At 49.4% G+C, this 25,396-nt stretch overlaps 1 protein-coding gene across 5 annotated transcripts; it reads right to left on the bottom strand.

Annotated features, from left to right (window-relative positions):
• Positions 1–4,725: 4,725 nt before the first annotated feature.
• Positions 4,726–23,656, bottom strand: CHST12 (carbohydrate sulfotransferase 12). Of its 5 annotated transcripts, none has more exons than XM_081169637.1 (3): positions 23,555–23,656; positions 10,440–10,582; positions 4,726–6,443 (listed from the first exon to the last, which is right to left on the bottom strand). In XM_081169637.1, the coding sequence occupies exon 3, from the start codon at positions 6,338–6,340 to the stop codon at positions 5,087–5,089; it is 1,254 nt and encodes a 417-aa protein (XP_081025763.1). In that variant the 5' UTR covers positions 6,341–6,443; positions 10,440–10,582; positions 23,555–23,656; the 3' UTR covers positions 4,726–5,086. The 5 variants fall into 5 exon arrangements, with proteins under 5 accessions (XP_081025763.1, XP_081025766.1, XP_081025767.1 ...); XM_081169640.1 differs by lacking the exon at positions 23,555–23,656 and adding an exon at positions 22,919–23,103; XM_081169641.1 differs by lacking the exon at positions 23,555–23,656 and adding an exon at positions 21,733–21,952.
• Between the last annotated feature and the right edge of the window lie 1,740 nt (positions 23,657–25,396).

The following is a 25,396-nucleotide window of genomic DNA, read 5'->3' as shown; positions in this document are numbered from 1 at the left end:
TGTTGTTGTTGTTCTACACCAGCGGTTCTCAACCAGTGGGTCCCCAGATGTTGGACTACAACTCCCATCATCCCTGAGCTCTGGCCTTGCTACCTAGGGGTGATGGGAGTTGTAGTTCAACAACATCTGGGGACCCACAGATTGAGAAAGGCTGTTCTACACCCTTTAGTAGATTGCTGCAGCTGGCCAAGCATCAATTTGGAAACTGGCCCTTTTGCTCTATCCATCTTTACAAAACTCAGGCATGTCTACAGTGCCCCACCAACAACAAGCTTGGCATCATGGATGGCGGTGAAGGTCCTGTGTGAGTGCCTGGAGGCAGTTGGAGGTTGGATGGCGGCTAACAGATTGAAGTTGAATCCTGACAAGACAGAAGTACTGTTTTTGGGGGACAGGAGGCGAGCAGGTGTGGAGGATTCCTTAGTCCTGAATGGGGTAACTGTGCCCCTGAAAGACCAGGTGTGCAGCATGGGAGTCATTTTGGACTCACAGCTGTCCATGGAGGCACAGGTCAAATCCGTGTCCAGGGCAGCTGTTTACCAGCTCCATCTGGTACGCAGGCTGAGACCCTATCTGCCTGCGGACTGCCTCGCCAGAGTGGTGTATGCTCTGGTTATCTCCCGCTTGGACTACTGTAATGCGCTCTACGTGGGGCTACCTTTGAAGGTGACCCGGAAACTGCAACTAATCCAGAACGCGGCAGCTAGACTGGTGACTGGGAGCGGCCACCGAGACCACATAACCCTGGTCTTAAAAGACCTACATTGGCTCCCAGTACGTTTCCGAGCACAATTCAAAGTGTTGGTGCTGACCTTTAAAGCCCTAAACGGCCTCGGTCCAGTATATCTGAAGGAGCGTCTCCACCCCCATCATTCAGCCCATACATTGAGGTCCTGCGTCGAGGGCCTTCTGGCGGTTCCCTCACTGCGAGAAACCAAGTTACATGGAATCAGGCAGAGGGCCTTCTCGGTAGTGGCGCCCTCCCTTTGGAACGCCCTCCCACCAGATGTCAAAGAGAACAACAACTACCAGACTTTTAGAAGACATCTGAGGGCAGCCCTGTTTAGGGAAGCTTTAAATGTTTGATGTATTAGAGTATCTTAATATATATTTTTTGAAGCCGCCCAGAGTGGCTGGGGAAGCCCAGCCAGATGGGCGGGGTATAAATAATAAATGATGATGATGATGATGATGATGATGTCTGTGGGAATGGGTACCAGTCTCTGGATGCCATGGGAGGAGAGAGGGCTTTTGTGCTCAGGTGCTGCTTGCTGGTTTCCCACAGGCATTATTTGGTCTTCCACTGTGAGAAGAAGATGCTGGACTGCTGGGACCACTGACCAGGTATGTTAGGCTCTTCTTACATTCTTATGGGGTGAAGGGAGAGGTGTCCCACCCACTCCAGACGAACCATACCCCCCCCCCATTTTCCAGCTTTCATTAAGGAGGAGAGAGAATACACCACTTAGAAAAGCATTTACAGCTTTGAGTTTTCAGTGCATGCCCTCCACATATCTAACGGCAAGATTCAATAACACCCCAGTGTACCCAAGACTCTGGATCTGTTAGTCAGGAGAAATGGAGAAATGAACATTCAACGCTATTTGTTGCAATGCTCTTTATATACATCTTCTAGACAAAAATTCCTCAATTACCTCTCTTTCCAGCCAACCTCCCCTTGAGCAAATCTCTCTTTTGCTGGCTGGCAATAATGCATTTATGACTGCACGGGTTGCAAAATTTGCCTTGGCTGCAAGTAAGTTGAGAGCTAGGCGCCACGACAAGTATCGTAAGGGGGAGTGTGCGATGTGGAGTGCTTAACTTATGCAAGAGTGATTTTTGCATTTTTGTATGTTTGCTTTATAATAATTGCTGCTGCTGTTGTTCAGTTTTAAATCAGTTATTTGTATCCTACACATTGGGACCAATTGAGACATCTTATACAGTGGTGCCCCGCAAGACGAACGCCTCGCGAGACAAAAAACTCGCAAGACGAAAGGTTTTTTCGTTTTCGAGTTGCTTCACAAGACGAATTTCCCTATGGGCTTGCTTCGCAAAACGAAGCTTGCCCCCGCACCCCGGACCTCTTTTGAAGCAAGGGGCGGCGGGGAGAAGATCGCTTCTCCTCGTTGCCAGCCCCGCAATCTCCGGGGACAGAGGGGAAGGCGCAGGTGCCCTTTTGAACCAAGGACCCCTTTTGAACCAAGGGGCGGCAACGGGGAGAAGCGATTCTCCCCGCTGCCCCTTCCCTTGCTTTAAAACAGGTTCCCTCTGTCCCCGGACGGTCTCCATAGGAACGCATTGATTGATTTTCAATGCATTCCTATGGGAAACCGTGCTTCGCAAGACGAAAAACTCGCAAGAAGAAAAAACTTGCAGAACGAATTAATTTCGTCTTGCGAGGCACCACTGTAGCTTTTAGCAATAAAGATTCATTTAAGGAGAGAGAAGTTTCTAGTGTTTGTAGAACCCGAGATAAGAGGCATAATATACCGTATTTTTCGCTCCATTGGACGCACCGGACCATAGGACGCACAGGACCATAGGAGGGGGAGAACAGGGAAAATTTTTTTTTTCTTGTTCTCCCCCTCTAAAACTAGGTGCGTCCAAGGTACATTCACCAGAGCTTGTGGGGCTGGCGGTGGAGCGAAGCGCTGCTTTCCCCCACCGCCAGCCTCAAAGATCCCTGAAGCCTTTGGAGAGCAGCGCCCCGCTGCCCTGCAGAGGTTTGCGCGCAGCCGTCCCCAAGCTAGAGCAGCGAGATGGAGCCCTCCGTCTCACTGTTCTGGCTTGGGAACAGCCTTGCTAGCTTCTGCAGGACAGCGGGGTGAAGGCACCATGCTGCCCTACAGAGGTTTGCGCGCAGCTGTCCCCAAGCTAGAGCTCCGTCTCGCTGTTCTGGCTTGGGAACAGCCTTGCTAGCTTCTGCAGGACAGCGCGGTGCCCCACTGCCCTACAGAGGTTTGCGTGCAGCCATCCCCCAGCTAGAGCAGCTAGACAGAGCCCTCCGCCTCGCTGTTCTGTCTTGGGAACAGCCTTGCTAGCTTCTGCAGGACAGCGGGGTGAAGGCACCACGCTGCCCTACAGAGGTTTGCGCGCAGCCGTTCCCAAGCTAGAGCAGCGAGACAGAGCCCTCCGTCTCGCTGTTCTGGCTTGGGAACAGCCTTGCTAGCTTCTGCAGGACAGCGAGGTGAAGGCACCCCGCTGCCCTGGAGAGGTTTGCGCGCAGCCATCCCCCAGCTAGAGCAGCGAGACGGAGACCTCCGTCTCGCTGTTCTGGCTTGGGAACAGCCTTGCTAGCTTCTGCAGGAAAGCGAGGTGAAGGCACCCCGCTGCCCTGGAGAGGTTTGCGCGCAGCCGTCCCCAAGCTAGAGCAGCGAGATGGAGCCCTCCGTCTCGCTGTTCTGTCTTGGGAACAGCCTTGCTAGCTTCTGCAGGACAGCGAGGTGAAGGCACCCCGCTGCCCTACAGAGGTTTGCGCGCAGCAATCCCCAAGCTAGAGCAGCTAGACAGAGCCCTCCGCCTCGCTGTTCTGTCTTGGGAACAGCCTTGCTAGCTTCTGCAGGACAGCGGGGTGAGGGCACCACGCTGCCCTACAGAGGTTTGCGCGCAGCCGTCCCCAAGCTAGAGCAGCGAGACAGAGCCCTCCGTCTCGCTGTTCTGGCTTGGGAACAGCCTTGCTAGCTTCTGCAGGAAAGCGAGGTGAAGGCACCCCGCTGCCCTGGAGAGGTTTGCGCGCAGCCATCCCCCAGCTAGAGCAGCGAGACAGAGCCCTCCGCCTCGCTGTTCTGTCTTGGGAACAGCCTTGCTAGCTTCTGCAGGACAGCGGGGTGAAGGCACCACGCTGCCCTACAGAGGTTTGCGCGCAGCCGTTCCCAAGCTAGAGCAGCGAGACAGAGCCCTCCGTCTCACTGTTCTGGCTTGGGAACAGCCTTGCTAGCTTCTGCAGGACAGCGGGGTGAAGGCACCACGCTGCCCTACAGAGGTTTGCGCGCAGCCGTCCCCAAGCTAGAGCAGCGAGACAGAGACCTCCGTCTCGCTGTTCTGGCTTGGGAACAGCCTTGCTAGCTTCTGCAGGAAAGCGAGGTGAAGGCACCCCGCTGCCCTGGAGAGGTTTGCGCGCAGCCGTCCCCAAGCTAGAGCAGCGAGATGGAGCCCTCCGTCTCGCTGTTCTGTCTTGGGAACAGTCTTGCTAGCTTCTGCAGGACAGCGAGGTGAAGGCACCCCGCTGCCCTACAGAGGTTTGCGCGCAGCAATCCCCAAGCTAGAGCAGTGAGACGGAGCCCTCCGTCTCGCTGTTCTGGCTTGGGAACAGCCTTGCTAGCTTCTGCAGGACAGCGGGGTGAAGGCACCCCGCTGCCCTGCAGAGGCTGTGCGGGCAGCCGTCCCCAAGCTAGAGCAGCGAGACGGAGCGCTCCGCAGTGCTCCGTCTTCCTGTTCTGGCTTTGGGCTTAGCGGCGCAGCCTGCATTCGCTCTATAGGACGCACACACATTTCCCCTTAATTTTTGGAGGGGAAAATGTGCGTCCTATAGAACGAAAAATACGGTACCTGCACTATTCTTTTCAAAAAGTATTGTGAGAAGCTAGCCTGCTCCCCTGAACACACGTACAGTGTTTGACTTTGCTGCCTTCCCCAGCTAGAAAAATTCCGGCGGACACTCACAGCTGAACAGTTGCAACGAAAGATGGTGCGCCCCTTTATTCCCCTACTCCACAACAATGATTTGTATTAAATATTTTAATATATTAATATTCTCTCTTTCTCGTGCTCTCTTTTAATTAAAAAAATGCATTAATAAAAAGCACCCGAAAGAATACAGCTGGTGGAGTGGACAAACTTATATCCTAACAGAAAAAAAAAAAAAGGTACATTTCATAAAATGAATCGGAACGAGAGGAAGGGGAAAGTCTTCCTGCGATGGGAGATTCAATGCGTCCGAGCAATGGGGTGGTTTTGTTTTGTTTTTTTAAAAAAGACTATAGAAAAAAGTTGCATTTCTGTTATGTCAACGGAAGGGCTCTGGAAAAAGAAGAGGAGATATTTTGGTATTTCAAATGCTCTCTTTCCCTCCGTTCTGCCTCGCTCAGTTCTGAAGCAAGCTTTCTGGCTTGGGGTAACCGAAAAGGACGAAGTCCGCTTCGTACAGCTTGTACAGCTGCCGCCTCCAGGCCACGGGGATTTTGGCAAACCAGTCGTCCTCCCAGCTGCTGGCTGTCCTGTTCCGGTAGCTGGGAGGGAAGCGAAGAAGGTGTTCCACCTTCAGGAGTTGCAGCAGGTGGGCTGCATCCTCATCCAAAGTCTCCAGCTTGCCCACAAAGTCGTACTCGATCTGGCACGGGTGGCAGAGGCGGTACACCTGCCTCCAATGCTCATTGAACGGAGCCAGCTTCTCGGTCCGGGGGTCCAGGAGGTACTGGATGAAGTCCGAGAAGGAGACCCTGAGGCCCGCCTCGAAGGCGTCGCTCACCGAGGTGGGCAGGCTGGTGTGGTTGGAGTAAAGCTTCAGCATCGGGATGGCGAACCGGCGGTAGAACTCCTCGTTCTCCAGCTCGAACTTGCTGCGGAAGGCCGAGATGAGCCTCACGAAAGGGTCTCGGACGAAGAGGAACTTGGTGTACTTCTTCAGCTTGATCTTCATGAGGTGGCGGGAGAACTTGCCGTAGCGGCGCCAGAACTTGTTGAAGGTGAAGTGGGTGCTGGTGTTGTGGACGTGCTCGCGGGGGATGTCCAAGGGGTCTGCGTACGGCACGCCCTGGTCCATCAGACTCTCGCTCAGAACGATCATCACCCGCTTCCAGTTGGTGCAGGCCACTTTGGGGACGTAGCAGTAGATGACGCCGTGGCGGTCGTCCACGATGAGGTGGTTCAGTTCATAGTTGGGGATGTCATCAAAGGAGCGCTCCTTGGTGGGGAAGGCGAAGCTGGAGTTGGCGCACAGCTCCCTCAGCGTCCGGCGCCGCTCCGCCTGCAGCTGCTCCTGGTCCAAGATCGCGCCGGCGTCACGAGTGGACCAGTCGTAGCCCCTCACGTTCTCTTCCAAGTTGCCGGCGACGGGCCTCGCGGAGGCGTGTGGGGCAGGCGGCTCTGTCTTCTGACCGAGACCCACATCGCGTTTCAGGTCAGAGCTCAGGAGCTTCTCCAAGAACTCATCGACGTCCGACATTGAGTCTTGGCCTCCGTCCTTGGCCACGGTGGGGAGGACCCCGTGAGGCCTGGAGAAGGTCGTGTGCAAGTAGAAGTGAGCTGTCCCCACATTGTCCCAGTAGACAATGATCAGCAGGATCATGAAGATGGAACCCAGCACCACCGAGAGGCGGAAGAGGCGTGCTTTGGTCATCCTGGCCGGAGGCGTCGGCAGTGGCTACCTCATGCCGCGCTCACCTCCAGCTCTGCTGGAAATATCTGAGAGCCAGCATGGCGGTTTGAGGACAGTGAGGAACCTGTAAGGAGGTCAAATACAAGGTTAGTCTCCTTCCCCACACAAGATGGTCAGAAAGACAGAACGGAAAAGGCAAGCAGTGGGGAGGGGCCATTCAAAATGAAGCACCCAAATAGGAAATATGGGAGGGTGATTCAAGAAAGCTAAGAGAGTTTCCCCCCTCTTCTTCCCCAACCTTATACTGTACTCAACACTAATGTCTCACAACAATTGCAACTAAATTGCAAGAAAGACTGTACAACCTGAAAAAAAGAGACAAGGCATGTACTTTTGTAAACCAAGGAAATCTTGTGTGTGTGTATGTACACACACACACACACACACACACACACACACACCAAAAAGGAAGCTGAAGAGTAAAATTCATACAATACAGTGGTACCTCTGGTTACGTACTTAATTCGTTCCGGAGGTCCATTCTTAACCTGAAACTGTTCTTAACCTGAAGCACCACTTTAGCTAATGGGGCCTCCTGCTGCCGCTGCGCCACCAGAGCACGATTTCTGTTCTCATCCTGAAGCAAAGTTCTTAAACCGAGGTACTGTTTCTGGGTTAGCGGAGTCTGTAACATGAAGCGTTATGTAACCCGAGGTACTACTGTATATGGAAGATTGTCTTACCCATATTTGCCCACTTGACAGCTCCAAAAAAGACCTCTTTTGCATTTGTAAGAAAATACAAGCCTACCCAGATATGTAAAATGCTGAAGCATGTTTCATTCTGTTCTTAGCTTAACACTGATTTAATAACTGTGTGAATTTTTCATGCAGCTGTTTTCACAGTGTGGTGTAGTGGTTAAGAGCGGTAGTCACGTAATCTGGGGAACCGGGTTCGCGTCTCCGCTCCTCCACATGCAGCTGCTGGGTGACCTTGGGCCAGTCACACTTCTGTGAAGTCTCTCAGCCCCACTCACCTCACAGAGTGTTTGTTGTGGGGGAGGAAGGGAAAGGAGATTGTGAGCCGCTTTGAGACTCCTGAAGGGGAGTGAAAGGCGGGATATCAAATCCAAACTCTTCTTCTTCTTCTTCTTCTTCTTCACTGGCAAATTTATTGTCTTAATTCTTTTTGCAAAATGCTTTGAGATGTTTCTTTACATGCATATAAGTTTTCATAGAATCATAGAACTGGAGAGTTGGAAGGGGCCCAGGGGTCATCTAGTCCAACCCCCAGAAATGCAGGAATCTCAACTAAAGCACCCATGACAGCTGGCCCTCCAACCTCTGCTTAAAAGCCTCCAAGAAAGAAGAGTCCACCATCTTCCAAGGGAGTCTGTTCCACTGCTGACCAGTCTCTTCCTGTCTCTTGCTATTCCATTTTATGCAACAAGCAATCTTAGTACTGTAGTTGCGACCGTGGTTTATATTGTGTGTGTGGTGCCTGATGATTTTTATGCTTATTGCTGTTTTTCCTTTTGTTGTTTTTCTGAATGATGCCATGGCCTATGGCTCGCGCAATAAAAGTCGATGATGATGAATGGGTTAAAATCTAATGGTAAGGATTTGCTGAACCAATAAATTGAAGTGGAATACAAAAAAGGGAGGTATGAGGAGGTCCGGGAAATAAGTTAAAAGAAAATAAGTAAAAGGAAAAATGTATGTTTTTAACTGTTTTTATTTTGTATTTTTCTTTTTTCTTTTTCATTTTTACTGTTATATTTCAAAAAAAATTAATAAATATTTTATATTTAAAAAAAAGTCGATGATGATGATGATGAGTAAAGTTGGTGGTTTTCCAGCTCTTCTCCTGGAGAAGCATGCTTTAGAATTCAGCCTTTCTCAACCTGCGGGTCCCCAGATGTTGCTGAACTACAACTCCCATCACCCCTAGCTAGCAAGGCCAGAGCTCAGGGATGATGGGAGTTGTAGTCCAACAACATCTGGGGACCCACAGGTTGAGAACCGCTGCTTTAGAGGCTGACTGGCCCAAAGGCAAAGGGCAGGGAGTGTGTACCCCTTACGGTGACTCTTAATCTCAGGGTTATAGGTTCAAGCCCGATGATGGGGAAAGATTCCTGCACTGCAGGGGATTGGACTAGATGACCCTGGTGGTCCCTTCCTGCAATAATATGGTTCTTCCTAAGATGATGCTGGATTCCAACTTCCATCAACCCCAGCCAGCATGACCAATGGTCAGGGACGATGGGAGCTGGGGTTTGGCAACATCTGGAAGGCCACAGGTTAGTCATCCCTGTTCCAGCAGACAATCAGGTGTGATGGACAAGCAACTTGCCCTTAATATCGATTTCCCTTGGAACACGCAGCTGCAACTGCATATGTCTGGGTTTTTTAATGTCTGTTTTAAGGTGAATTCTCGCCTTGCGCAAGGCAAGACAGAGGCCCCAGGGGTTTGGTAGCACTTTCCATCAGGGGGTGGAAACTTTTAATTCTGTCAAAAGCCACATTCCCTGGGGGTAAGCACTCAGAGGCCAAAGGCCAGCAATGGATGGAGCAAGAGAAACAAGAATCCTGGGTTAACTAAAGCAGTGTTTCCCAACCACTGTTCTGCGGCACACTAGTGTGCCGCGAGATGTTGCCTGGTGTGCCACGGGAAAAATTTAAAAATTCGAAGGATTTTTTTTAAAAAAGTCAAATTTTCGATTGAGGCGCCGTCACTAGATGACCCCTGGGGTTCCCTCCCTCCCTCCCGCTCTGCACCTCCCTCCTCCTCCGGGGAGGCCCTTCCTGGCTCTCGGCCAAGGCTTGGCGGCTGCCACTCACTCACTCGCTCGCCCACCCGTCCCTCCATCCCTGCACCCGGCCTCTCCCCCTCCGTCCCCGGCGCGGGGGTGCCGGGATCCGTAGTCCCCTCGCCCTTGGGCTCCGCGCCCGCACGGGGTGCGTGAACTACGTTTCCCAGGGGGCGCGCGTGGTTCTCCCCGTGTTATCCTCGCAACAACAGCCCTGCGAGGTGGGTCAGGCGAGTGGCCCAAGGGAGCACCCAGGGATTGTCCTGGCCAGGTGGGGTGATTTGAACCCTGCTCTCTGCCCGGTCTTCGTCCTCATTTAGCCCCCACATGTGCATGACTGTGCATGACTGAGGTTTTCCCCCCTCGTCTTGGCTATGGTGTGAGTCTGTGCTGTTAATTAATGGGGTTCTGCCTTCGGAGAAGATGAGCCAGCCCTCAAGGAGGTGATTATGTAATTTGCTAGCAATTCATGTCCCTCCCGGCGTGACGCTGCGCGCTGACGTCACAGGGCTGTAATGGTGGTGTGCCTCGAGATTTTTTTCATGAAACAAGTGTGCCTTTGCCCAAAAAAGGTTGGGAAACACTGAACTAAAGACCTCTCTGTCCCAATTTTCACCATGGCTAGTTCAGAATAGAATGCCCAATGCTATACCGGTCTACTCAGAAGTAAGCCCCACTGAGTTTAACAGGGTTACTCTCAAATAAGTGCACTGGATTTTATTTTAGTAAAGCATACCAATACAGAGGTCTGAGAAGCAAGTGAAAGTAACGCCTTTCTGGCTTTGGTGTGCTACGTAAACAAACATATATGCATAACTGGCAAAAGTCTACCAATTTGTTCTCAGATAGCTTGTGGGAGGGGGATGTTTTTATTTTTTTATTATCAACCATGCAATTATAAGCTATACAACCAGGGAAAGGTTTTAAAAGAAACCACCCATTTATTTTTATCAGATAAATTATGGTCCATCCGTCCAATAATTGTCCTGAAACTACAACAGAAAGAGGGGAAGACACACTTTAAAAACTGCAGAAAATGAACAGGAAGGAAGGAACTCAGAAGAATAGGGCAGGTTCAGGAGTCACGCGAAATGAGACCAGAGGCCGTATTGAGTGCCCAGTCTAGAACATGTCCCAGATACCCCTGCAATGGGGAGGGACCACAGGCCAGTGGTCTAGCATGTGAGAAGCTTACAGAAGGTCAAGACTTCCACTTCCAGTTAAGAGAACCTCAAGCCGCAGCCTGATAGGCTAGAGAGCCACTGCCAGTCTGAGTAGGCAATACTGAAGTAAATGGACACATCATCTGACCTGGTATGTGGCAGCTTCTTCTATTCATCAGGAGCATCCGTTGTAATGCTTTATGTTCTGCATGCAGGTGGTTCCAGGTACAATCGCTGGCATCTCCAGAAAGGATGAGGAACCAGGAAAGACTTCTCTGCCCAGGAGATTAGCTGCAGAACAGATAATATTGGGATAAATGGATCAAGGGTCACCCTGAGAATAAAGCAATATCCCAGCTTCCTAACGTACAAGGGCTGGTGTGAAACTGTATCCCTGAAGTCTTTAGTTACAGATAGGTAGCCGTGTTGGTCTGCCATAGTCAAAATAAAAAAAATCCTTCCTGTAGCACCTTAAAGACCAACTAAGTTAGTTCTTGGTATAAGCTTTCGTGTGCATGCACACTTCTTCAGATACACAGTGTATCTGAATAAGTGTGTATCTGAAGAAGTGTGCATGCACACGAAAGCTTATACCAAGAACTAACTTAGTTGGTCTTTAAGGTGCTACAGGAAGGATTTTTTTTATCCTGAAGTCTTTGTTTGTTTGTTTTCAAATTTTATTTATACTTTCCAAGTTTATACCTTTCACGAATTTTACAATCATTTTAACATTTCAAAACTTGACTTTCTTTCCCCTCTTCCTGCGGTTTCTTAAATTTATTTTTAATATCCTCTGCATATGCAAATTAACTTAATTTGCTCATTTACTCATCTACTTTAAAGACATACTCTTATAAAACTGCAGGTTATTACAATAATCCTGCCAATGAGCTTATCTGTTTACAATTTAACTGTAAATATTCAATAAACAGAACATTTCCATTCTTTTATTTTAAAAAGTTGTTTATCTTGATTTCTTATTCTTCCGGTCGATTTCGCCATTTCTGCGTATGCCATTCTGAAGATATTTTTTGGCTTGATAACCAAAGTATGTTCATGTTTTTCTTAAACAAACAAACCCTCATTTTTTTCCAAGGAGTTGAGAATGAGCTCACAGTTCACCCCACTTTTCTCATCATAACCAACAACCCTGTGGGTTTGGCTGGGCTGAGAGTTAGCGGTTGGCACAAGACCACCAAGCTAGTTTGAACCCAGCCTAAATCCAGCTCACTGACCACTTCTGCTGGCTCTTTATGCAATGCTGCCAGAGAAAGGATGGGAGAGCAATTAAGAGTTTGATTAAGTATATAAATCTGCATAAGAAGAGCTGGCTGGATCAGGCCAATGGCTTGCCTTGTCCAGCACCCTGTTCTCACAGCGGCCATTCAGATTTCCCCTGGGAAACCTTCAAACAGGATCGGAGCACAGAATCACTCTCTTCTCCTGTGTTTCCCAGCAACTCGCATCCAGTTGCATTGCTACTCCCAGTGACGAAGGCAGAGTATATATAGACACACGCCTCTAGCCATTGACAGCCCACAAATATGTCAATATTATTGTTGTTATTAATATGCCATCCATTTAACTGGGTTGTTCCAACCACTCTGGGTTGGCTTCCAACAAGTTAAAACATTAAGCACAGCAAAACGCCCAACACTGAAAACTTCTCTACACAGGGCTGCCTTCAGACGTCTTCTAAAAGTCAAAGCTTCTTTTAAAGCCATCCAAGTTGGTGGTCAACACGGTCAAAACTGTGGGAGGGAGTTCCACAGTTTAACTACGCGCGGCACGACTTTTATTAAAACGTGCCCTGGATCTTTGAGCATTCGGCTTCCATGGATGCCCGCAAGCGTTACGAGAGAGGAAGAGAAGAGCGTTTGATAACGTGCCACGCACAATTTTATAAACTCCAACTCCTCCGACTCAACATTCCTCTAGAAAAGCCCCCAAATGCTGCAACCATCCCCCAAGGGGGGGGAATTGTCCCTCCACCCACTTGGCCATTTTGCTTGCCCTTTCCTGCACTCGCTGCCGGTCCTTTCGGCAAGCAATGTTTTCGAGGCGAGAGCCCCGTTTAAACAGCGATGGTGCAGCTCCCCAAGGCAAAAGGGGGGGAGGCAGCTGACGTAACCTTTTTCGGTCTCTGGAAAACGTGGTAGGCTGTGGGGGGGGTGAGGAGACCTCTGGAACAAGCAGCCGTCCTCTATAGACACTGACCGTTGTCCTTCGCGACCGAGCCTCTCCCTTGCGAAGCCCTTACGAAAAGGGGAGAGCAGCAACTTTTTCCAGCGTCGCCTCCGCCTGACAGACCTCCTTTACAAGCCTGTCTGCACATGTGCCTCTGCCAGCTGCTGGGAAGGGAGGGGCGCCATCAGCTGACTCCCAGGAGCAATGCCGAAAAACAAATGTCGTTTTGAAGTAGTACAGCTGTTCTGGAACGGGAGGATGGGGCAAAGGCAAGTAGGACCTCTCCGCGCGCGCACACACACACACACACACACACGGCCCTTGGTTGTGGGTGGATTTTTTGTTTTTTATTAGTTTTTCCTTTATTACTCACAAGTGTATCTTTACATCATGACTTTACATCTATACATATTCTTGTTTTCAGAGTATGTTCATAATTGTTATTATCATAGATCGACAAGTATTACTATACACAAAAAAGAAAAAAGATGTAATTTTAAAATCATAGTATTCCTCATAAATGAATGACTGCGGCGTTTGTCTGCAGACAGCTTCCGGGTCATGTGGCCAGCATGTCTAAGCCACTTCTGGCAAACCAGAGCAGTGCACGGAAACGCCATTTAGCTTCCCGCTGGAGCGGTACCTATTTATCTACTTGCACTTTGACGTGCTTTCGAACTGCTAGGTTGGCAGGAGCAGGGACCGAGCAAGAGGAGCTCACCCCGTCGTGGGGATTCAAACCACTAACCTTCTGAGTGGCAAGCCCTAGGCTTGGATACAAATGATAAAATTATTATTATTATCTCCCCCACCCAAAAAAGGGCTCAAGGTGCCATATGTGATTCTGCCCCTCCTCATTTAATCCACCTGAGAGGCAGGGGCTGGCTTCCGAGGTCATCCCAGTGACCTTTGTGGCTGATTTGAACTCAGGTCTTACTGTGACAATCTAACCGCTACATTACACTAGGACACATGTAGGGTATTCTCTTCCTAACCAGCTACCTCTCTCCTCGCCACTCCTCCCTTCTTGAATTGCCATAGGCAATCTTTCTAATGTTTTTTGCTCTCCGTGTTGCTGCAAGAGAGCAGCATCTCCCTTCTCTTCTCACACAACTATTATTATTATCGTTATTAATATTATTATTAATAGTATATCCGGAGATCACAGGGCGGTTCATAACATAAAAATACAAAAAGAACACAAAACACATCGTGAAATAAAAACAAACCAGGAACTGTGCTCTCAGGACCCAAGTTTCTCCTGTAAGATCTTCTGAGACAGGGGCACTTACAAGGACTTTATGTTTCCTGTTCAGTGCAGTTTTTTCTTTAATTGCCAGTTTCTATTTCTCTCTGTGTGTGCCTTTACTTCTTCAATAAATATACTTTAACTGGAGCCCTGGAGTTGGCTACATTCCTTTGCAGAGCCCCAGACTAGGTCTTACCCACACTCAACTACTCCACCCAGACCAAGCATTAAACACAGCTGAAAACCTCTAAAAGGTCTGTTCTTCTCCATAAATTGTCCATTGCAAATCCGAACCATCCACTTTCCCCCTGGCATCTGGGATAGACTCTCCATCTGAAACCCTGAAGAACTGCTGCCAGTCAGTGTAGACAATACTGTGCTAGATGGACCAAGGATCTGACTTGGAAGAAGGCAGCTGTCTATGTTGCTCTTAATACCCAAGAGTACAAAATGTGCTGTGATGGCACTTAGCCAGTCCTCTGGAAGCGGCAGATGAGTGAGCAAGAACGCCAGAAGAGACCTTCTGGATCAGGCCAATGACCCGTCTAGTCCAGCATCCTGTTCTCACAGTGGCCAACCAAATCCCTGTGGGAAACCAGAGAGCAGGAGCAACTCTCCTCCGGAGGCAACCTGCAGTTAGTAGCATTTACAGTTTCCAACTCTGGAGGCAGCTGTCAAGGCTAGTAGTAGCCATTGATAGACTCCACCTCCATGAATGTGTCTAATCTGCTTTGAAAGCCATCCAAGTTGGTGGTCATCACTCCCTCCTGTGGAAGTGAGTTCCACAGTTTTACCATGCACTAAGCAATGAAGTGTTTTCTTTTATCCATCCTGACTCTTCCAACATTCAACTTCATTGGACGCCAAGCGTTGGGTGTTGTTGTTGAGTCGTTTAGTCGTGTCCGCCTCTTCCGGACCCCATGGACCAGAGCACGCCAGGCACTCCTGTCTTCCACTGCCTCCCGCAGTTTGCTCAAACTCATGCTGGTAGCTTCGAGAACACTATTCAACCATCTCGTCCTCTGTCATCCCCTTCTCCTTGTGCCCTCCATCTTTCCCAACATCAGGGTCTTTTCCAGGGAGTCTTCTCTTCTCATGAGGTGGCCAAAGGATTGGAGCCTCAGCTTCAGGATGTGTCCTTCCAGTGAGCACTCAGGGCTGATTTCCTTCAGAATGGATACGTTTGATCTTCTTGCAGTCCATGGGACTCTCAAAAGTCTGCTCAGTGGGCACACTCAATCTGGGTTTTCTTGGCTAAGAACTTTCGTTCACTTGCCTCGGAAGACACTGGGGGAACGTGATGACTGACTCAGGGGAGGCCAAGCAAAAAACATTGAACCTGAGGAGGAGGGGCTGAAAGAGGAGGTTTGCAGGCCACTGTCAACAGACAAACAGACCATAAACTGTTCCCCACTCTGTGCAAACACCAGTGAGCAAATGAGCCTTGTTGCATTTGGTGGTGCAGGCTTTCTGGAAAGTTTTGAACCAGGATTCCCCCCCCCCCCATCGTATAAATCAACTGGAACCTGAATCTGTTTTGCACCTATCCTTTCTGCTTGTCATTTCAAAACTATTACAGATTGCGGTCTTTTACATCACACTCAGCTTCTTCTCTCTCCTTGCATGTTCTAGTTACAGGTAGGTAGCCCTGTTGGTCTGCCATAGCCGAAACAAAACAAAATAATTCCTTCCAGTAGCACCTTAAAGGTAAAGGTAAAGGGACCCCTGACCTTAGGTCCAGTCACGAATGACTCTGGGGTTGCAGCACTCATCTCGCTTTACTGGCCGAGGGAGCTGGTGTTTGTCCACAGACAGCTTCCGGATCATGCGGCCAGTGTGACTAAGCCGCTTCTGGCGAACCGGAGCAGTGCACGGAAACGCCGTTTACCTTCCCGCCGGAGCGGTACCTATTTATCTACTTGCACTTTGACGTGCTTTTGAACTGCTAGGTGGGCAGGAGCAGGGACCGAGCAACGGGAGCTCAACCCGTCGTGGGGATTCGAACTGCCGACCTTCTGATCAGCAAACCCTAGGCTCTGTGGTTTAGACCACAGCACCACCTGCTGTCAATCACCCATTCCCACCACCCTTCTGAGTAATACCCCTCCCCACCCTCTCACTATATATAAGGGTCTTGTGACTTCTGTTTCAGTGTATCTGAAGACGTGTGCATTCACAAGAAAGCTCATACCAATAACAAACTTAGTTGGTCTCTAAGGTGCTACTGGAAGGATTTTTTTTATTTTGTTTTGCCATTTCTGTGTTATTTTCTGTTTTAATTCTTCCATTTATACCCCCATCATTCTTCCAAGGAGGCATACACGGTTTTCCCCTCCCCATTTTATCTTCACAACAACCCTGAAAGGTAGCCATGATTGAGAAATGATGACTCACTCAAGGTCACCAAGTTGGCTTCAAGGCTGAATGGAGATTTGAACCCAAGTCTCCCAGCTGTCTAGACCAACCATTGCACCACACTGGTTACATAAGAAAGATGTTCTACATGTTTCTAGCCTGATGAAGGGGGGGCCTCTTGAACTTAAAAATCTGCCTCTACATTGGGACATTTGAATTGCTTCCAATAAAGGCATTGAACCACTCAGACTTTTGGATTAAAACTTTTAAGAAGTGCTCCATGCCAATTTTACATGCTGGATAAAATATTTAAAAAGTTCTCTTCCTAGCCAGAAGAAATGATTGATGGGGCTGTCGATAAATATACTCAAATGTGATTTAAAACATTATAATGAAACTTATTCACGCAATCACTTGGAAGTTACTGGGATATTTGTACACATATTATGACACAGAAACCCAAATATATACATGGAAGGCATCTTAGCATGCCTAAATACTTTTGCGTGCTTTCAAGCCACATGAAAGAAGTCACAGACAACTTTAAAACAGTTCAGATCCAGATGCTAAATCTATTCTTGCGTCTATTGTGGATTTAACAACATCATCCATTGCATCAGGGTTTCATTCACAGACCCACCTTCTAATGTGTATATTCCACTATCGGTCTTAAATTAGTTTCCTTTCTGCATACGACATATCACAAACAGGCCAGACTATATATGCAAAAGAGTACACAATTCTCACACCAGCAATATCCATAAATCCAAACACATCAACCTCCCAGGCCACTGTATAACTAAAGTGGTCATCCTTGAACCAATGAACTTCGAAGGGAGATTAAAACCCGAACTAAGATTTGTCAAGAGCATGGGTAGGCAAACTATGGCCCATGGACCGGATCTGGCCCGATCGCCTTCGAAATCCGGCCAGCAGATGGTCTGGGAATCAGCGTGTTTTTACATGAGTAGAATGTGTCCTTTTATTTAAAATGCACCCCTGGGTTATTTGGGGGGCATAGGAATTCATTCATTCCCCCCCATAATATAGTCCGTCCCCCCACAAGGTCTGAGGGACAGTGGACCGGCCCCCTGCTGAAAAAGTTTGCTCACCCCTGGTCAAGAGGCTTGGTGCTATCACTCGTGGGCTGAATCAACAGCATGGATTTTTATTATGCTCTCTGTGCTTATTGGCTTATCGATGCAAGGACGCTTGTGCTATCGACACCAGTGCTCTGCAAAGTATCTACCACCAACACTTTGCAAAATTGCTATCACAGATGGTACAATCTGCATTTCATTCTCCTCTTATCTCGCAGCTTACAATTCCTCACCAGCCAAGTGTAACACAGGATAACAACTCATGCACTGAACTGTTGACTCCATGAAAGCTCATCCCATAATACGCTACCCCTGAGCACTTTGTAGTAGTAAAATGAATGCCCTTAAGGGACCGCAAAACACTTTTTCAATTTTTGCTATTTATTATGTCACTAATGAATTTTAGGCAACAATGCATGGAAATTTTTCCACAGAAAAATTCCATAGTCATACAAATTTTCCACTCCGTACTCACTGGCTGCATTTATGTTTACAGACAAGGCCTGCCAATGTGCTTGCCTTCCAAATTTTGTAGGACTTCAGCTCCCAGAAGCCCCAGCAGCCAATAGCCAAGGATGATGGAACTTGCAGTCCAATAATATCCCAAGGGCACCGACTGCTTTACAGTTATAGGTACAGATTTACTACTTCTTTCTTTATCTCACCTTTCAGCTGGACACTGTAGTATAAACACCGAGAACTGAGAAACACTGGCCTGCGAGCGCTCCAATTGGAGAACAGCCTTTACCAAAGGTGTCATGGGCTATGAAGACACTCAAACTCAGGACAAAAGGGAGAAATGTGCTAAGAGGAAGGCACATTTGGCAAACCCTCACTGTGATCAACTCCCGCCCAGAAACCTATGTCCCCACTGCGGAAGGACATGTGGATCCAGAACTGGCCTCCACAGTCACTTACGGACTCATTGTTAAAACTGTGTTCATGGAAGACAATCTTACTTGGCTACAAGGGATCATCAAAGAAGACAGTTATAGGTACCGATTTACAGTGGTACCCCGCAAGACGAACGCCTCGGAAGATGAAAAACTCGCTAGACGAAGGAGTTTTTCGTTTTCTTAGCCGCTTCGCAAGACACATTTCCCTATGGGCTTGCTTCGCAAAACGAAGCTTGCCCCGCAAGCTCTGGGGATAGCGGGGAAGCGCAGCGCGTCTTCCCCGCTGTCCCCGGACCTCTTTTGAAGCAAGGGGAGGCAACAGGGAGAAGCGATCTTCTCCCCTCCGCCCCTTGCTTCAAAAGAGGGGACAGAGGGGAAGGCGCGCGCACCTTGCCCTCTCGAACCAAGGGGCGGCAACGGGGAAAAGCGATTCTCCCCGCTGCCCCTTCCCTTGCTTTAAAACAGGTCCGGGGACAGAGGGGAAGGCGCGTGGCGCTTCCCCTCTGTCCCCGGACGGTCTCCATAGGAACGCATTGATTGATTTTCAATGCGTTCCTATGGGAAGCCGTGCTTCGCAAGACGAAAAACTCGCAAGAAGAAAAAACTTGCGGAACGAATTAATTTCGTCTTGCGAGGCACCACTGTATCTTTCTTTGTCTCACGTTTCAGTCGGACAGTGACCTCTAATGCAGCTCATGGCTGAAATCCAATATACTGTATAAGAGCACAGTGGTACCTCTGGTTGCGATCGGGATCCGTTCCGGAGGCCCGTTCGCAACACGAAAAGAGTGCAACCTGCAGCGGCGCATCTGCGCACGTGCGGGTTGCGATTCACCGCTTCTGCACATGCGTGTGACCTCATTTTGCGCTTCTGCGCATGCGGCGAAACCCGGAAGTAACCCTTTCCGGAACTTCCGGGTCGCAACCTGAAAGAACGTAACATGAAGCAAACGTAACATGAGGTATGACTGTACAATAAAAACAATATTTCAAATTCTACAGATTATTATGTATCTTTTGTGTTGTTGCTGTTGTTTTATCAGGTCCAGCATTCTGTTCTCATGGTGGCCAATCAGATGTCCCAAGGCCAACTCTTCCTTTCTGTGGTTTCAACCATCTGGCATTCAGAAGCATCGCTGCCTCCAGAATATGTCATAATAGGAACACATTCTTCCTTTTCTGCAAGCAAGTTGTCTGTGCAACCCAGATATGGGGGCTATTATGTACCCTGCCCAGCAGAAGCAGCGTTGACTTTCTGGTTTCTGCACCCCATATCACAACTCTTTCATGCAAGCGTGGAGGAAACACGTCTGCAAGTTCCCCCTTTTCACTTCCCCTAAGTAACTGCAGCAACCTCACCGCATCCCAAGTTTCACAACCTGCCCTACTAAAAGTGTCAAGCTACAAGTTAAATATCCAAGCGATAGCTCATCTGGTAGAGAAATGGACTTTTAATCTCAGGATTGTGTGGGTTCGAGCCCCACATTGGACAATAAATGGCCTTTGTGGTCCCTTCCTGCTCTACAATTCTACGATTCTAAATTAAATGTGTAGTGTCAAAATACAGTCAAAATTCAGAGTCTGTTGTTTGATCCCGGTCAGAGCCTCCTGGATCAGACTCTAGTCATTTTGCAAATGCATACATGAACTTATGAATCATAGAAATGTGGAGTTTGAAGAGACCCCAACGGTCATCTAGCCCGAGCACTTGCAATGCAGGAATCTTAGCTAGACCATCTAAGGATCTCATTTTCAAACTACAGGTCCCAGAATTCTTTGGGGGAAGTCTTGACTAATTGAAGTGGTATCCTAGTGCTTCAAATCCACAGTGTGAATGTGACCAGTGTCTAATACTGTACAGTGGTACCTCTGGTTGTTAATGGGATCTGTTCCGAAGCCCCGTTCACAACATGAGCAGAACGCAACCCGCGTCTGCGAAGCTTGCGATTCACCGCTTCTGCGCATGCCGTCATTTTGAGCGTTTGCGCATGTGCAAGCGGCGAAACCCGGAAGTAACCCTTTCCGGTACTTCCAGGTTGCCGCGGGACGTAACCTGAAAACTCTCAACCTGAAGCAAATGTAACATGAGGTATGACTGTACATTCTTTTAAAAATAATAATAATAATCAATGTTCAATACAACCATGTTAATTTACAGGCCACCTTGAAACCACTGTCCTGCAACGAGCTCTCATGCAATACCCCTGGCATCTGGAATGAGTGATGTTCACCATTCCACCATCTATCAGTTTCTTAGACATTAGAAGCAGCAGCCTGGAGCTAATGGCGCAACCTTCCATGTTGAGCCACTTTGCTACAGCGAATCTCTTTGCAGCCTCTGCATGACAACCAATTCCAAGAAAGTGCAGGGTTATGTCAGCTCATCAGACTCGTTGCCCACCCAGAGTTTCTGTTCATCAGTGTTCGAAATTAGCTGGGTGCCAGTCGCATTTTGCAGCAGGCGACCGGTCTTTTGCGAGGTGTCTGGTCGCCAGGTTTGGCCCCTAACATCTCCATCTGGCTGTCTGGTGTGGCTGCAGTGGTGCACCACTCAGCTGGTCTGTTGGGCAGCACAGCACCAAAAGATACACCTCTTTTGGTGCTGCGCTGCCCCGCAAATCAGCTGATTCACGTGGCAGCGCAGCACCCAAAGACTTTGGGTGTCTTTGGGTGCCGCACTTCCCCACAGACCATTTCCTTCGTAATCCTGCACACACACAAAATGGGCGTATCGTTGTGGCAACCATAACCTAGATTTAAGGTGCCATTTGGCTCCTAGATTTTATAGCTCAGTTTCTAACACGGGCTCAGATACACCGAGTCAGAATATGCAGTCCCTGATAGCCACATGGGAGTTGCACGGGTTTACTGAGGGTCCACATGGCAGATCGAGGGGAAAACTGCAAAGATTTTGCAGGTGACACAGTTCACACACAGAGGAGCCCTGCAGAATGCTAGATTCTGTTTCCCACACTTGGAAGCAAATTGACAGTGGGGGAAGCCCTTCCCCCCTCCAGTGGTGTTTCCCCCTGAGCATATAAGAGGGATTACTGCTTACGCACCAGTTCTCATTTTAACACTCCTAATTTCAAGTTCTCATTGATTTTCAGTCCGACTCAGAGGAGATAGCTAGGCAGATGCCTGAGTCAGCTTTGGCTACTGTTAACCACAGAAGGATTTCTAGGCCTACCAGAACAAAAAAGAAAAAGGGGAAGGGGGATATTTCTCCATAGCACACCAACTGCTGACAAGTGGAACAAGCCCCACCAGCACCAAGGAGCCAGCCACCAAGCCTGAACTTCATAAACAGGATGGAAGTATCCACCCCAACACAATTCAAAGTGGGACCCATCACAATCGAACCCTACAGCCAGCCGCTCTGCTCTAGAAAGACCCCGAACAAACTCCCAAGCCTCCCTCATTCCATTCTATGGAAACACCCCCTAGCTTCCAAAAGCCCCCAACTACACAGAGCATAACAACATGCTAAGCTAGTTGGGCTTATGGGCTTAATGTTCAATTAAATGAGTCGAGAGCCAAGCAGAGTTTCAGAGGGAGCACCGTACTGTACACCAGGGTTGGGGAAATCTGAGGTCTGGGGTCAGATGCGGCCCTCCAGGGCTTCCTATGTGGCCCCTGGGACTCAGTACATACCTTGCACTAGCTCTGCTCCACACCTGGTTGGCTGGGGTCCTTGAACTTGCCTGTCTCAATGGAGATACATGTACACAGGAATCTGTGGGTTTTGTGCCCTGCCGATTCTTGTTTCCCTCTGCTCCCGCCCACCACTGGCATGTGACCACCAGGAGGCTGTCCATTAGGGAATGCTGCCCTGGGGTGAATGGAGGCGCCCCACTCTGCTGCCCACTGTGCCGTCTCTCAGAAATGCTGCTCCGTCACAGTGAACCTGGGTTATCATTTATTGTGTTCTGGTGTTGTAAACCACCCTGTGACCTCAGGATTAAGGACAGGTAATTAATAAGAATGATAATCATAATACAGTGGCACCTCAGGTTACATACGCTTCAGGTTACAGACTCCGCCAACCCAGAAATAGTGCTTCAGGTTAAGAACTTTGCTTCAGGATAAGAACAGAAATCGTGCTCCAGCGGCGCGGCGGCAGCAGGAGGCCCCATTAGCTAAAGCGGTGCTTCAGGTTAAGTACAGTTTCAGGTTAAGTACAGACCTCCGGAACGAATTAAGTACTTAACCCGAGGTACCACTGTAATCAAATATTAACAGTTGCCTGTATCAGGGGTGAGGAGACTTTGGGTTTGTGGGGATCTACTAAGCTTTTTACAAGCACCCCAATATTCACTACACAGAGCCGGCTGCAAAAGTCTGACCTTAGAATCAGAGAATGGAGAGTAAATTTCACTGTTAAAGAACTGGAAGTAATAAAATGTTGCCGATCTACTTTGAATCAGTCAGAGGCCCTGTACACACCACACACCTGCCCCCAATCATGGGAACTCTAGTTTACCTCCTCGCAGCTCTACAATTCCCAGCACTCTTGTCAAACTACAGTTTCCCGGCACTAATTGGATGTGTTGCGTGCTTTAAATGTATGATGTGCTCACAGCCAGATATCTTTGATCCCAATCTCACATGGGGGGGGACCGCTGTTTATGAGCCTTAAAGTAATAATAATAAAAGACCACTCCTAACTTCATGCAATACAATACAGTCTCATTTCCCGTTAAAAAAACTGAAGGAAAACTAGAACCAGCAAACTAGAAGCGAAGTCCACAGAAACCAAAGCACAAAGCCAACGCCAGGTGCTGCCGCTCCCCATCGCCGGCCGCTATCTAAGTGTGTCCACAGGTGTCTGTTCGGCTACCTGGCAACTTGCAAAGGCGACCTGAGCGGGGGAAGAAATGATGCCCCGTCTTCTTTTTGAGCGCAGATACCAACCGGGAACGAAGTGGCCGCGATGATTAAAAAAAAAATCCGAATTAAAACAAGGAGGTCTTTCCTCCTAATCCCGGAGACTCGGGCGGGTCTTTCGCAAAAGGGCTTCGGCGCGGGAGGAAATCCTCTCCCGCCCCATCGCGGCGCAGCCTCTCCAAGTCCCGGGGGGCGAGACGAGGGGTGGGTGGGAGAAGCAGCACCCCCTCGCCACCCCTGGCGCGCGGCGTGACCTTCGGCAGCCCTTTGGGGACGGGGAGCCTGGCCGGCTGCCGTGCGCCTCCTGCCCCGTTGCGCACGGGCTGGACGGAGGCGCGCGCCCTCCTCCTGGTCGCCGGGCAGCCCCGCGCATCCACGTGGGTGAGAGCTCGGGGCCGGGGAAGTTGGGGGGCAGCAGCATCTCTCCGCTCAGCCCACCCGCGCCCCACCCCGGGGAAAAAAAAGCCCGGCGGCTCCTCCATCCAGCCGGCATTACGCGCAGCGCCCGCCCGGATCGGATGCCCCACCAGGGCGCCCCGCCGCGCCCAGCGCCGCCTCCGGCTCCCCCGAGCGCCGGTGCCCATCTCACCTCCTGCCCGGGGCCGCTGGGCCAGCGGAGCCTCCCGCCGCCGAGGCGCCTCCCTGCCTGCCTGCCTGCCTCCCTCCCTCCCTGGGCCAGGCAGCCAGACCGCGCGCCCGCCCGCCCAGCAGCCGCTCCACCTCCGGCTCGGCCGGCGCCGCCCCGTCTCGCGAGAAGGCCGGCCCGGGGGGGCCTCCGAGCGAGCGAGCGCAGGCGCCTCCCAGCCGGGCAAGGGGGCGCCTCGCCGGCCTTGGATCGCGCGCGCCGGGGGACGGGGCGAACCCGCGCGTCACCGGAGGATCCCCGCCTGGAAATCGAGGGTCGGAGAGGAAGGAAGGGGCTTGGAAGAGGCGGAGGCGGACGAGTCCGGAGGATGAGGGTTTATTGCGGGATCGGTGCTGCTCTGGCGTTTTGCAGCGTCCGCATGAAGCAACTGGCAGCATCAAGATGCCAACGCGTGTTCCATATTAAACCAGATGAACGCTTTTTGCAGAAAATGCAGGAAGGGCGCGGCCCTGCCTGAGTGTATTGAGGGGGGCAGGATCTTACGCGACATTTTTAATTTTTTATACCTCTTGATTGTAGAAAACCTTTACAAACTACTGGCCTGTAGCACCGCCTTCCCCCGTGCAATTCACATTTACTCTTTCTAGGAGAAATCCAATGTGCGTGTGTTTAAAAAAAATGTTGCAGCTTCATTAACTATGAACCCCAAAACCTGGAATCCTTTCAAAACTGGTGCCAAAGTTCAGTAATCATTTTGTAGCGAAAACCCCGCATTTTATAATACCACAGAAACAGAACAATAGACACTCAAACAGGGTCACCCCAAAACCCAATGTTGTCCAAAACTGGTGCCAAAGTTTTGTAATCATTTTCTTATCTAATCCAAACTGATGCCACACTTTGGCAGAAGTTTTGCAGTGAGGGGATCTGACAACGTTGGGTTTTTGGGTGACCCTGTGGCCACCGTGTTTGACTGTCTCTTGCTCTGATTTATTTATAAACAGATTTGTTCGGGGTGGGGTTTCTCCAGAGGGTACCATGGCAAACCATTTCCCAAGTACGTCCCTTAAGTACGTCCATTTACATATCCAAAGAGGTGCTCAGAGAAAATGGGCGGGGCTTTCTCCACCTCAAATGGCTGGATGCCACATCATCCTAGGATGGAGAACAAGAGGTGAAGAGCAGCTGTGTCTGTGAGAGTTGTGTGTGAGTCTTGGGCTGATACTTGAAGCTGCAGACTCAGACACAGATGCTTTATAATGGCCACAAGACTAGAAACCTAATGAGGAAGCAAGATCTGTTGGGGTGTTAATGCTCTGAGCTCCTCCATCCTATGCCCAGGTTGTGTAAATAAAACCACCATATCCTAAAGACATCACGGTCTCCGGTGACCCTCAGTCCAATGAAACCGAACCCTGGGTAAGCGTAGGCACCTCTGACGTTTCTCACTGCTCAGAGACTGGGGTGGCACAGTGTAAAGAAATCAAGGTGTTCTGGGAGGATATCTATATAGAATTGGAAAAAATCTTAAAAACATCCTTTAATAAAAAACCCAGAAGCTTTCCTTTTGGGAATTACAGATTTGGACATACCCAAAAAGGCAAGGGTGCTCATTGCGGCAAACTGAAAGAGTGACAAAGTCCCATCAAGATTTGAATGGATGCAAAAATTGGCTGAATATGCGGAATTAGAGAGCTTGTTAGAAAAAATAAACAATAAACCAATACAGGTATTTATATCAAAATGGGAAGTCTTCAAAATTTATCTGAGAAAAAATAATAGTTTAAAGTCCATTGCAGCATTCAAATAATTTCAGTAGCAGTTCCAAGTATGATGTAAAATTTA

This window comes from Podarcis bocagei (genome assembly GCF_964188305.1).
Source record: "Podarcis bocagei genome assembly, chromosome: 14".
NCBI lineage: Eukaryota > Metazoa > Chordata > Lepidosauria > Squamata > Lacertidae > Podarcis > Podarcis bocagei.
Note: the sequence above shows the minus strand (reverse complement) of the source record. Positions and strands in the feature narration are given on the sequence as shown.

Bases quoted from the DNA above. Each gene is read 5' to 3' on its own strand.
- CHST12 (XM_081169637.1), bottom strand. From the start codon at position 6,340: ATGACCAAAGCACGCCTCTTCCGCCTCTCGGTGGTGCTGGGTTCCATC.